This window comes from Lepisma saccharinum, chromosome 27 (genome assembly GCF_977018435.1).
Source record: "Lepisma saccharinum chromosome 27, izLepSacc3.1, whole genome shotgun sequence".
In the NCBI taxonomy this organism is placed as follows: domain Eukaryota; kingdom Metazoa; phylum Arthropoda; class Insecta; order Zygentoma; family Lepismatidae; genus Lepisma; species Lepisma saccharinum.
Window position 1 is genome coordinate 41,087,045 of NC_139255.1, and position 13,203 is coordinate 41,100,247.

General features: G+C 42.9%; 1 protein-coding gene across 1 annotated transcript in view; it reads left to right on the forward strand.

Annotated features, from left to right (window-relative positions):
* LOC145980418 (b(0,+)-type amino acid transporter 1-like) overlaps positions 1–13,203 on the forward strand; it is a 143,045-nt gene that overhangs the window by 39,303 nt on the left and 90,539 nt on the right. Inside the window, exon 2 of the mRNA XM_083113500.1 lies at positions 3,441–4,136. Coding sequence (XP_082969626.1) covers positions 3,464–4,136 — 673 coding nt within the window. The 5' untranslated portion in view covers positions 3,441–3,463. The remainder of the gene's footprint in view (positions 1–3,440; positions 4,137–13,203) is intronic.

A 13,203-nucleotide genomic window follows, 5' to 3' on the forward strand; every position in this document is an offset into this window, starting at 1 on the left:
ATCAAAAAATGACGGTGAAAAACGTTTGAAAATTAAACAATTCGATTAACTGAAATGATCCAAGGTGCACACATACAGGTGGGCCGAGCGGCCACTTTTGTATTGCGGAATTCGCATGTGACGTAGAGTGGAGGATTTCGCAAAGCTGCTCAAAACGACTGTTCTGAAAATAATTAGTTGGTTCAGTTGGTGTTTAAGTCCACTTTGTGCACAGTAAGGCTAATCGGGACCGGACCGACTGTTTAAAGTGGGATCCGAACAACTATGTGCCTCGAACCCGGGACCCTTTGATTACAAGGCGACGACGTTACGACTACGCCATCGGCACTGGCACTGTTCTGAAAATGACTTCTCAGTGCAAATTTAACCTAAATTTGGGCATACATGGTAAATTACTTGCATGAAAATATCAAAAACTATCATTCTCCAAAGAATCGAGGTGCTCCACGTTACGTCACCTAATGTGTTTCTTGACTCTCACACCAACATCACACACGAAGAGAGCTGAAAATTCCCGACCACAGAAAGCGCTGGGTAGTCTTACAAGCGTTGGCTGAAAACTTGATGTTTTATGCCTTCTCTGAGACCTCATCCCTACCTAATCTACTCACTCATATATATATTTATTTTCCATGTGGAAGAACATCACTTTTCATTATAATTGCGGAGGTCAGGTTTGATGCTCACGTCCCGTGCATAGACCCGAATTGACATATGTAGAGGCCCGAAGCAGTTGTTTGTGAACTTATACAACGAATATTACCATTTCATTATAAGTTCCCGATATTAAGCATTCATAAAGTTCTAATTTTTTGACAATCTGAAATTTCCGAACTGTTCGATAATCCCGAGAGTCGATTCCAAAGTCCAGATCGGAATTTCGGATTTGTTCCTGTTAAAGATGTAACATTATGTGGGTTAGCTTTAGCTATTACTTCTACTCTCTCTGGGTTTGGTGTGATGTTTATTCAAAGATATGCTGGCGCTGATGTAATGCACGGTAGATTTAAGGGGGTGAGATCGATCATTTCAGAGAAGTGTCCAAAAGCAATTTTCGTGCATTGTTCAGCACATATTTTAACTCTAGGTGTCGCCCATCATGTGAAATTTATGCGATAAGAAACTACACTGGGACTGTAAAACCAGTTATATTTTTTCCTGGAGTCTTTTAAATATCGCATTCCAAGATAGCTAAGGAAACACCGTAATATTCTCAAGTTGTTTTTGACACAAGATGGACAGAAAAGTATCAAAACTAAGTAGCGTGGCTTGTGGAATTGTTTTCCCTAATTGTAGAAACTTTACAGACTTTACAATTTACCAGTAGAAGATAAATATTTCAGCAACCTCTTCAGTTTCTTCAGTGGGGAAGAACTCCTATGGGGAGATTGAAATATCTCTACTTGTTCTAATCAAATTGTTTTCATGCATTGCAACATTATTTTGGGCACCTTAAAAGGTCGACTGTTCAGTATTGTGAACATGTCAGCATTCTAATAGAGATTATCATCATCATCCTTCCTGCCTCTGGCAGGGTTGGCACAGAAGTCAAGCCTCTACATTTTCTTCTGGTCTTCTACCATTCTTCTCTTTCCACGGTGTTCCATTCTTGTCCTCTTCTCCTAACACTCCGCTATCTACTCTTTCCACCAACATCTTGGTCTTCCACCATTCCTCTCTTTCCACGGTGTTTCAATCTTGTCCTCTTCTCCTATCACACTATATTTTCTTTGCACCAACATCTTGGTCTTCCCCTTGGCCTTATTTTCACTCCTTGTGCATTGTAAGCTCTTACTGGTAGTCTTTCTGCATCCACCCTCTTCATGTGACCAAACCATCTCATCTGTACCTAATCTATTCTGTCATGAAGCTTCACCACCCCCACTGTCTGTCGTATCTCCTCATTCCTTATTCTATCCCTTCTAGTCTTCCCCAACATACTCCTTGAAAATTTCATCTCCACTGCCTGCATCTTTCTTTTTTCTATTAGATATTTAAAAAGAAACCCTAAGGGAGAGTTCTGAGAACTTAAGTGAAATTTATTCCAAAGCAGAAAAACTGCTTAGAGACTATGATGGAGAAATGAAGAGACCAAGAACATCCAGACGCCAAATAGCTGAAAGCACAAAAGAATATTACAAGGTAAACCTCTGTCGTCCATTTTTGGACAATTGTGTAGTAGAAATGAACTCACGTTTCTCTGAACACAGTCAACACAGTGCAAAATTGCAACAACTTCTTCCAAAAATGTGAAATGGCTATCCCTCATTCATTGGAACAGTGTGTCAAAATGCACAAATTGTTTGTGATCTTGGCTACACTACCAGTTTCAACTGCAACACCCGAGAGGATGTTTTCAACATTGGAGAAGTTGAAATCGTGTCTTCGAATTCAACGGAAGATTCGCGACTAATGGACCCTGCACTGTTAAGTGTACGTAGGAATATTAAAATAACACCGATGATGTTATTTTCAATTTTGTAGCAAGGAGGAAAATACTAATTCTGATCATACCTAGGCCTGCTATACATCCCGGATTTTCCGATATAGGCACGGAATGTTATCATTTGTTCCGGTGTCCTGAATAATTTCTACAGAATGCATGGGTGGGGAAAATAAATGATTAAAACTGCACTTTCCTGAACTTTATTTATATTTAAATACGTGGGTGTAATTTTAAAATGCTCATTTTACAATCTATCTGTACATTGAACCGCTCCTTCTCGATAATACAGAGTTATCCAGTTACAAGAAGATGCTGCAAAGAGTTTGACTCCACGACGGCACCGCCATTTGCTAACAGCATAGTAAGCTGCTTACTGTGAACAGTCAGTGCTCGAGTTTTCAAGTAAAGTTTCGACATTGTGAGATAGCAGCTTAGTTCATTGTGGCACCGAAAAGGATTTGCTAGGTTAATGATATACTTCGAAGTGGATTACTGTTTTGATTTTTTATTAAGAAGTTAAAGAATATGATAATGAAAAATGGACTACAAATGTACATAATACTTATGTTGTTCATTACAACTTTGTCGGGTCCAGCCCCACCCACCGCTCCCTAATAAGTTTCCAATCAGCAGTGTCCCAGGTTTTCATGCAATACAGGAATCCTAATCATACCAAAAGTTGAACACCTTCCCCCTTACGTGAACTATGTATACGCCTGGTATAACAATATCTTGAGCCCCGCACATAAAGTTTCATTTATACCTACGTTAGCTCAAGTTATATCAGATGTTAGTATATTATATTTATTTATGTGTGTGTGTGTTTGCACGCGTTGCGTATATGCCAGGGTGTGTAGGTGTGTTTATCACATTTTGACTATCTCCTCTTTTTCATTTGGTAGCCCCTTTGTAAATAAATTTTACGTGTAAGTATTCAGATGCTCCACAACATAACTTACATAACATTTTATACCTTTTTACTTTTATTTTTCAGTGGATGCAAGGAAAACGAAAGTCATGTCACGGACAGAGGGCGTGCACCATGCTGAGCAGCTGAAGTCGTTGAGCAAAGACAGTGGAATCGACTCAATTGCTGAAAGTTTCAGCGATCTGGTGGCTGACAAGAAACTCGACGCCACATCAAACGATCACAATCTTGAAGAAGCTGAAAGAGATGATCGATGTAGTGAAGGAAGTGACTTGAAACTTTTGGCAATAGATGGTGAGCTAGATGACGTAGGAATCGAGATTGAGATGGTCGCCCAAAACGAAAAGACCAATGGTATATGTGAAGATCCATCTGGATCAAGTGGTAGCGGTAGTTGTGACTCGAACAGTTCGACCAATGAAGACAAAGATGGAAGCAGAGCAAAAGAGCAAGATGATGATCGTCATGGAAGTGTAGGTAGGAAGAAACGAGATAACTTGAGTGAGCAGAAAGATGTGAAACATAAAAACGAACTCAATCGTACTGAAGATCGGGAATCGTCGATTCGAAGACGAAATCAGATTAAAAAAAGTGATCATCACGGAGAGGTGGTAAAAGATTCCAAAATAGTAGACGCATGGCAGACAGATCCCGAGAAGCCAGGATCTCCCCCGACTAAAAAACCGATCATCGATTCGGTGAACATGAAAAGGCAAATGGGACTTCTGAGTGGAGTCTCTATCATCGCTGGAACCATGATTGGTGAGTAAGCAATTTTGTACAGTGGGTTGCACAAGTATTGCTCTGCAAATTGTCCATGGCTACTTTCATTAATTTTCCCCTTGCATTCTACGTGCTGTTGTCATGAGTTTGTTTGGCGTTTTGTTTCAATTCTTGAAGCTCTCAATGTAAGACAAAGAGAATGAACATAGTGATGGACAATTTGCTTGGTAGTACTTTAGTATTTCACTCTACTACCAAGGTGAAATTAGATTGCTCGTGTACACTTTAGATTTGAGCACCAATTACGTATCAAGTACAATAACAACTGATAGAAAATTATTGTCGAAAATTCTGTAACGTAATTTTAAGGGTAACTTAAATAAGTTTTATTTGCCATTTTGTACTTTCAGCGCATATGTCTGTGAGATTATGACGTCGTACAGTGGAATGAACAAGTGTTGCACTGCAAATTGTCCACGACTACTTGCATTACATTTTACATTGCCTGATTTGATTTTTGTTGTTTAACGTCGCTTTTAACCCACTTTGTATAATCGCGGCGATGACGTTAGTGATGATATGATGAAATAGATGAAGGAACACTCTCAAAGAACACGCATGACCATGCCGGAATTCGAACTCGGGCCCCCTGACGTCGTAGAATTATTCTCTTGCATCCTACGTGATTTAAAGGAATGAATTTTTATGTGTGCTGGAGCAGAGGTTGTCAGCAGCTTGTTTGGTGTTTTGTTTCAATTCTTCATGGTAATTGACAATTTGCTCGGGAGCGGTCTAATAGTAGCGGTCAAGCAGAAAATGTTACATATTAAGAAAAGTTCATTCTATGATGATCTCTATTCTCTGTGACAACCAAGACTGGACCTTTGAGACCGAGGCGGGTGTTTAAGAATGGAGACAAAGTTTGTTTTAAGTCCACTTTATACACAGATAGGGTAATCGGGACTACAGTTTAAAATGGAATCAGAACAACTGTGTGCCTACACTGGGTATAAAACCCGGGGCACCTTGATTACAACCCGTCTGCATTACCAGTACGCAGTGGCGGCGATTAGCGGGGCGAGGGGGGCAGTTGCCCCCCCCCACTTTTTGCCATCTTTTGCTCCCGCACTATACTAAACCTTATCTACCAAGGGAAAGTAAACTGTTCTTGCCCCCCCCCAGTTTTGGTACCCAATTGCCGCTACTGCCAGTACGCCATCGCGGTGTTCCAAATCGAGACGAAACCGAGTATGAGAAAAGCATTTCTAACTCGAGACCGAGAACGAGACAGGTATATTTCCAGCTCGAGGTGAAAACAAGACAGACCTCCTTACACTTGAGACGAGATAAAGTTGTGCCAATTCCCATATTGTCTAGTCCTGGTTCATCCCCAGATGCTATCCAAGGTTGGATGAAGCAATTTTAAGACTGGAAAAGTTCCGAAACGGAAATACTGGAAAAACATTTTGAAGAAAATCGCTTGGGCATAAGTTGGGCGCACAATTTGAAGTTAAAATTTTGATTCTGGATATAATAAAACTTTTTGAATTACACTTTCATGTTCTGTGGTCATTTTACTTTTTTTTGTTCCCATTGCGAAAATTATAGGACGCAAAACTCCGACAATAACTTTGAATCAGCCTGTATATATCCTAATCATGCACCAAATGAGACATGGATGGAGGTAGGTAATGTGTATTGAATGTCTGCAGGAAGCATTACGACGCACAACAGCAGTGGTGTTCCCACGGGATGAGATAGGTCAGCTGAGTTTATATCCTCCCATTTCTCCAAGTTTCCAATATCCTCCCGCCGGCCTCAGTGCGGAGTGGTTAGCACAGCGCATTACGACGTCAGTGGTCCCGGGTTCGAGTACCGGCCTGGGCATGGGTGTTCTTTGTGAGTGTCAATTAATTTCATAGTAGAAGTTCAAGACAGTTCAACGTCAGAAAATGGGGCTCGGTGGGGCTCGCAGTGTTGCCAACCGCTTATTCGAAAAAATCACCAAGGTTTTTGGTCTAACCTAACCTAAAACAGCAAGGAGTTGGCAATTTTGCTTGAGAGTTCAGAAAACCGGAAGTGGGGCTCGGTGGGGCTCGCAGTGTTGCCAACTTCTTACTCGAAAAAATCACCAAGGTTTTTTTTGGTCTAACCTAACCTAAAGCAAGGAGCTGGCAATCTTGCTTGAGAGTTCTGCAACCGGAAGTGGGGCTCGCAGTGTTGCCAACACCTACTCGAAAAAAAATCACCAAGGTTTTTGTCTTGGTCTAACCTAACCTAAAACAAGGAGCTGGCAATCTTGCTTGAGGCTTGCCTTACAGTGCATAAAGCAAAGTTGCCAACCTACTGGTATTTTTGCCATAGCTTTTTACAAAAAGAGAGAGGAGAGAGAGAGGGAAGAGTTAAACAACCGACAGCTTACCCACAGCCTTTTTTTTGTCTAACCTAACCTAAAACAAGGAGCTGGCAACCTTGCTTGAGGCTTGCCTTACAGCGCATAAAGCAAGGTTGCCAACCTACTGGTACTTTTGCCATAGCCTTTTACAAGAAAAAAAAGAGAAAGGGAAGAGTTAAACAACCGACAGCTTCCCCACAGCCTTTTTTGGTCTAACCTAACCTAAAGCAAGGAGCTGGCAACTTTGCTTGTGCAATCAACCCGGTTGACCGCCCTCAAGTAAAAATCAGCGTTGCCAACTCCTCACTCGAAAAAAATCACCAAGGTATTTTTGGTCTAACCTAACCTAAAGCAAGGAGCTGGCAACTTTGCTTGTGCAATCAACCCGGTTGACCGCCCTCAAGTAAAAATCAGCGTTGCCAACTTCTTACTCGAAAAAAAAATCACCAAGATTTTTTTTGGTCTAACCTAACCTAAAGCAAGGAGCTGCCTTACAGCGCATAAAGCAATTTTTGCCAACGTGCATATACTAAACAAGGAGAGCCGCCACTGCTGTAAAAGAGAGAGAGATGGGTGGATGGCAACGCAGTATGTGTGTGCGTATGTGTGTATAATATGTAGCATTATTAACTAGAGTGTGTTGGCAATTTACTTACAACTAAGAAAAATAGAGATGCCAACGTTGGTGTAAGATGAAGAGAGAGAGAGATTTATGGCTGGCAACAGTAACGAGCGAATGCGCCATATCGTAATTTTCCAACTCCGTATATCGTGACCTTTGTAAACCTCTCTCGGGGGAACGATGTGCCACACACACGCGCGCGTATGTATTGTAACACAAACAAACAAACAAAATAATAATAATTGTTGTTTTTAGGAGGCCTGGCCCCTATAACCTCGCCAGGGTGCGTCTAACGGCTGCGGTTATCTACAACCGCACCTCTGTAGAGTTTCACGTGTTTTTTTTTTTCCCCCAAACTTCCATGAAACCCTACAGAGGACCTCCGTAATGCATGCAACGTGTACTAACGACTCTAGTGTTATTTGATGTTGTGATATTTTTGGATATAGAGTTTTATTGTGAGATATAGATAAAAATAATTATGTTTATTATAATATTTTCTTGATGAAGATGGAGAATATGTGCGTGTTACAAATAAAGTTGCATGCTTTTTTCTAGTGTGTGTGTATGTGTTTTTGATGTTTCGACAGCATCTGAAACGATAAAAAAAAGAAATTTTATTGTTAATTTTCACGTGTAAAAACAACAACAAATTTTTTTTTGTGCAAATTTTCTGATTGTCTCGTGCTATAGTACAAAAAAGATATTGTAACTGATAACTAATGAAATTGATATTTGTAACTGATCTGAACTAGTGAAATTCGTATTGTGCCATTGTAACTGATTGTGCTAGTGCAGAAAATTTCTTATTGTGCAAGAAAAGATGTTAAAAAACTTGTTAAAACTGCTCTGTGACCCTCTCGTTCTTCACGTCGTAGGCGAAGGACTTCTCTGCAATCAGGATGACACTGCATAGGGTATCCTCGGGCAAGGCATCGTGGAACTCGCAGACGACCTTGATGTTGGTTCGATCGTTGACCACTACCTTCTTCCTCTTAGATGTGTTGATGACGAACATCGGCCTGCGGATTTTGAATTCGCTGGGGGTGTAGTACATGTCCACGCTTCCCTCGGTCACGCGTTTGTAAGCCGTGTAAGCTTCGTAAAGTTTGAGGTAATCGTCTTTGGTCACGTCGAGGTTGTAATTCTCGCGCGGGAACACTTCGTTGCGTCCATTCTTCAGATAAACGTTCTTGATCTTGCAGTCCAGTCGTCGAACTTGCTGGAATCTTTTTCCTGATTGTTATTGCGCCCGGTCTGAAAGAGCACTACGACGAAATCTGGCATGTCGAACTGTATGTTGTTGAACTGAGTCGTCACGTCGAATTCCATGTGACTTCCCGACGCTATTTTCTGCACGCACTGGTAACCGTGAAAGTGAATCGGCACCTGCGGACTTTTCAAGATCTCCGCTTTGTACTTGAGGGCGTAGTTCGTTTCGTATTCCACCACCGGCATTCTCAATTCCATGCTCCGGATGACGCACTTGGCTGCTTCGGGTAATGTGTTGGCTATCGGCGTGGTGGCGTCCGGACCCAAAGTAGAGTATCGCATCAGTGCGTCGTTGTCGTTGGCCGCTCTTCGAAACGTAACGCGCAGTCCTCCCTTCCACATGATCTCCTTGTAGTCCGAGAAGAAACCCGGCAGCAGACGCATGGGAAAGAGCACCGTGTGACTTTTCGTCGATATTTTGGTCCCGGCTTCGAATCCCCCGGCCTGGTAGTACGCTGCGTCCGTTTTGGATAATTTCAACGTTCCCACTGCCGTCGACGTGATGCCTGGATAATCTATTCTGTCGATGACGGTGTTGTGTTTCCTCACCTCCACCTGCGAGAACAGGTGAGGCACGAAGTTGTCCACGAGTATCAAGTTTGCTGCTGCGGGAAACGCATCTCCGCTTTCTTTCTTCACCACGTCGAATTGAAGGTAGAGGTCCGCTCTGTGAGGATGAATGAACCCGTCGCCTACGTCCACGTCGTATTCGATCTCCCTGTTCGCTTCGTTGAGATTGGCGAACGTGCGACGGTTGGGAGGGAAAGATTGCAATTCGTAACTTTCGATTTGCTCCATTTTACATGTATGGTTATTTATTATACGTTGATCTCCACGATGGCCGTCGTAGTGGCACCTGCGAAATCCACCACGTCTCCTTTCTCGTTCGTCACCACCAACTCTATGTCGTCTATGCGGTTGCGACATACTGGAAAATAGATCGGCGAAGAGGGCGTGTAGATGATCGGTTCCATGAACTCGGAACTTGGTTTGAAAGTGGCTATGATTCCCGTCTGCTTGTGACTTCCTAACAATCCGTCCGAAGATTTCGTGATCATACCTTCGGCCACGTTACAGTGTACGTTCAGAGTCTCTATGGCCAAGAATTTAGGAATGTTGGTTGCCACGTGCTTGATACCAGCTTCGAGTTTGGTGTCGTTCTCGAAACCTAAAAGTTCTCCCATGGTGCCCAGGTCCACGGTCTCCGTCGCGGATAGGATTTCCACTCTGTGCGTGACCGAATTTTGAGAAAGGTATGTGCCTTTGGGTAATTGAGCTTGCAAAGTGGAAAGATTGTATTGTCCTGGCGTGACGACGATGTGTTCGCTTCCGACGCTAATTTTGTTGTTGTGCTGCGTAACATTGGGTATGAGGTACATGCTGTAGAATGCACGCAGAGCCACGGATTTAGGATAGACGATGTCGTCGTGCAGCGTGAGTTTCAAGATCGAAGATTCGCTCGTGAGATGGAACACGCCCATCCTAGTGATGCTGTTTGAGGTTCCACAATGCTTTCTGGAAATCCTCGATCGTAGGGTTATTTATTTTAGAGAGAAACGAGAGCACGGAGAGGCAGAGATGACCGCAGTTCACGTCTCCGAAATCTTGAATGCGTTCGTCGTTGTAGTATATGGAGGTTTTGTTCGTTTTCAGATAATGAATTAAATTTGTAGGTGGAACACCTCCGAAAGAATCGAAAACGAATGCTTTATCATCGTTTTTGTGGTAACATATCCAATGCGTGCCTGGATTTTCTTGACCGTCCAAGTTGACTACTCCGCATTCTCTTCTTTTAACGCTTGAAGGTAACGAGTCGGACATGAAAACTCCTCTGAAGTGTTTGATTTGTAACGGTTCGATCAGAGATTCAATGTCTCGGTTGGTGAGTGCTTCTGTTTCTTTTTTTTAAACTTCTTCATCACGCCCTTCCCCTTCTTCTCCATGGCCAGGTTGTGACGTTTCTGTTCTTCCAACTCGGCCTTGTTCTTCTTCGAGTCGATGACGGTTTTCGCGATGGCGGCACTTCCGCCGGCCAAACTTCCAACGGCCCCCAATGCTGTTAGGATGGCCGGGATGCTGAATATGAAACCTCCGATCTTTTGCTGTTTCCGCGAACGCTGCAATCTTTTCAATTGAGGTGTGCTGAGCAGTAATTTCATTCCATGTCCTTTCGACAAGCAAGAACGTTTCTTCTCGCGTTGTTTCTTGGTGAGTAACCCATCGAGGGCACCTAGATTTTTTAGATTCGAATATGGTATCTGGTACACGACACCCTTGGGCTTCATGTTGATGCTCTATGTGTTATTTTCACGGTATGTTATTTATATATATATTCTGAGATTTTTTCTTGTGTAGTTTTTTTACGGTATGTTATTTATATATTTTCAAGGCCTCGCAGTCGTTACACAAATTCTATTACGTGCTTCGTTTTCGTGCCAAGAAGTTCCTTTGTCCCCTTGTACACAATTCGAGTTTTGTTCTCGATTAAAATAGATAGCTTCTCGTCGGATAACATGTTAGCGTATCGATCTGGTAAAAATAGACTGTATTGTGCGTTGAGCAACAGGCGTACCTTGGGACCATACTGGGTAGAAACGATTGAACCGGAAGTTATCGTGTAAGGTTTGTCGACTTCCAATTCCTGAATTTTTACATACTCGACTGACAAATTTAGCATTTGTTTTAATGCTTGGAGATCACTTATTTTTTCAGTCGTCATATCAAAAAAAATTTCAAAGTGTTAGAGAGAAATTTAATTGTTTTTCACGATGTGTGTTATTTATATATACCCAATATTATTTTTTTTCACGATGTGTGTTATTTATATATCAAGTTTTTTTGACACGTATATATATTATTATTTTTTAACAGAGGAAGAAAGTCCGTGCTTCGGAAAACGCGATGATGTGCGTAATGATATCTTCCGTCTCCTGCTTAGACTTGCGCCAATCATCAGTATACCATCTTCTTCCCTGCCTTGCCTCGTGCAATTCATCTAACCTATCGTTTAATTTTTCCCCTGCAGCCGAAAGCAGAATGTTGAGATCACCGCACCTCAGGCCGCTGATCTCCCGAAGACGGTCCTTGAGAACTATTTCGCATCCCATGTGAAATGCCGGCGTCGTTCTTGCTATGATCACAAGTTTATTAACATCTCCGTTAACTGCCTTTTTGAATATTTTAGATAGTAGCTCGTGCGGCAAATCAGTTATGCAAGCCATGTTGTTTTTTTTACGGTATGTTATTTATATACCCCACCCCAATTTTTGTTTCGTGTTCATGGCGATGGTGGTGCCTAGTGCGGCGACCCGTTCACCCAGCGATGCGTCTCTGCTCACGAACCTTTCGAAAGCTACATGTTCCAATTTTTTGTCTGCTTCGTGACGTGCGTCCAGATCCGTTTGCGTGGTGTTGTAGGCGATGTCGTGATCTTTGCATGCCGCGTCCAACGGATTCACACCCTTGTCTCCTCTCTCCAATCTTTTCTCGAGTTTGGTACCAGGTCCGCAGTACTGGTAGCCAGGTAGATGCATCTCGAAAGGTAACTTGTTGATGATGTCGTTCACGAGTCCCTTTCCTTCGGCCACGTTCCAAAATTTCGGAGGCAGCGTGTTGATGATTTTGATCAGGTAACCTATGCCCTTGTCGTCGTTCACGATGAAGTTGGAAAGTTTCGTGCTGATCATGTCCACGATGCCAACCTTCTCGTTGTAGAAATTACGATTGCCTGCATTCTCTTCGCCGGCTATCACCAACAATCGGTCCACGAGTTTCCTCATGTCGTCCACCCAAACGAATTCTTTGGGTAACGTGTTGTAGCGTTTGACGCCGCTGCCCGTTTTGACCTGGTTCCAAATCGGTTTGATGAGATTCCTGTACTTCTCGCCGCTGCTCGATTTCACCCTATTCTGCGAGGCGTCGTTGTTCTGGTACAAGGCATCCGTCATGATCAGAATTTCCTTGTAACTTTGGTAATCTTCGTCGGTGTAATCTTTCGGCTGCTTTTTGGCGACGAGTTCCCACAGTCCCACCGTACCCGGATACCTGTTCCAACTATCCTTGTCGCCTAAATTAACTTTAATGTCGTTGCCTTCGAAGGTCACCTTCGATTTCCCAATCTTCCACACCACACCGCCGCCTTCGCTGGTTTCCATGCTGGGATACAATCCGAACACTTCATCCTTGTCGAATTTCCCCGTGCTCAGGTAGTCTCGTGCCAAAGGTCCCAACTCGATTTTATCCGAAGACGACGTGCTGCCTATGGCTCGACGTCGTGCCGGTGCATCCTTCAGTTCGAACGGCGTCGAAGGAATGCTCGAAATAGGCGTGGGTACGGCGTAACTTTTAGCTGCGAGCGGTACGAGTTCATTAATCAAATTTTTATTTTGTTCCGTGACACTTTTAATTTCTTTACCTAGACTGCTGATGGCATCGATCACAGGTTGATCCTGACGTTTCTTCTCTTCGTAGAATCCGCGATTCTCGGATTTCCAACCTTTGAAGCGTTTCGCGAGGTAATCGCGAAGCTTGAGATTTTCGTCTTCGATTTTTCGTTTCGTCATGACGTTATTTATATACGTCGTTTCTCACAACGTTGCAACGTTTAGAAAGTTGTTGATTTTGTTTCTGTATTTTCCGTCGTTGGGTTTCCTCGTCATGTCGATCGTCGCGAATCCGAAATCGTCACCGTTCCAGCAAGAAAAACAGCAGCGTTCCGAAAATTGATTGTAGTTCATGTCTCCGCCTACGTAGTCATCGTACGCGTGCTTGAGGTTGGTGTGATCTTGACGAAACAAACATATGAAATTAGCGTTGTC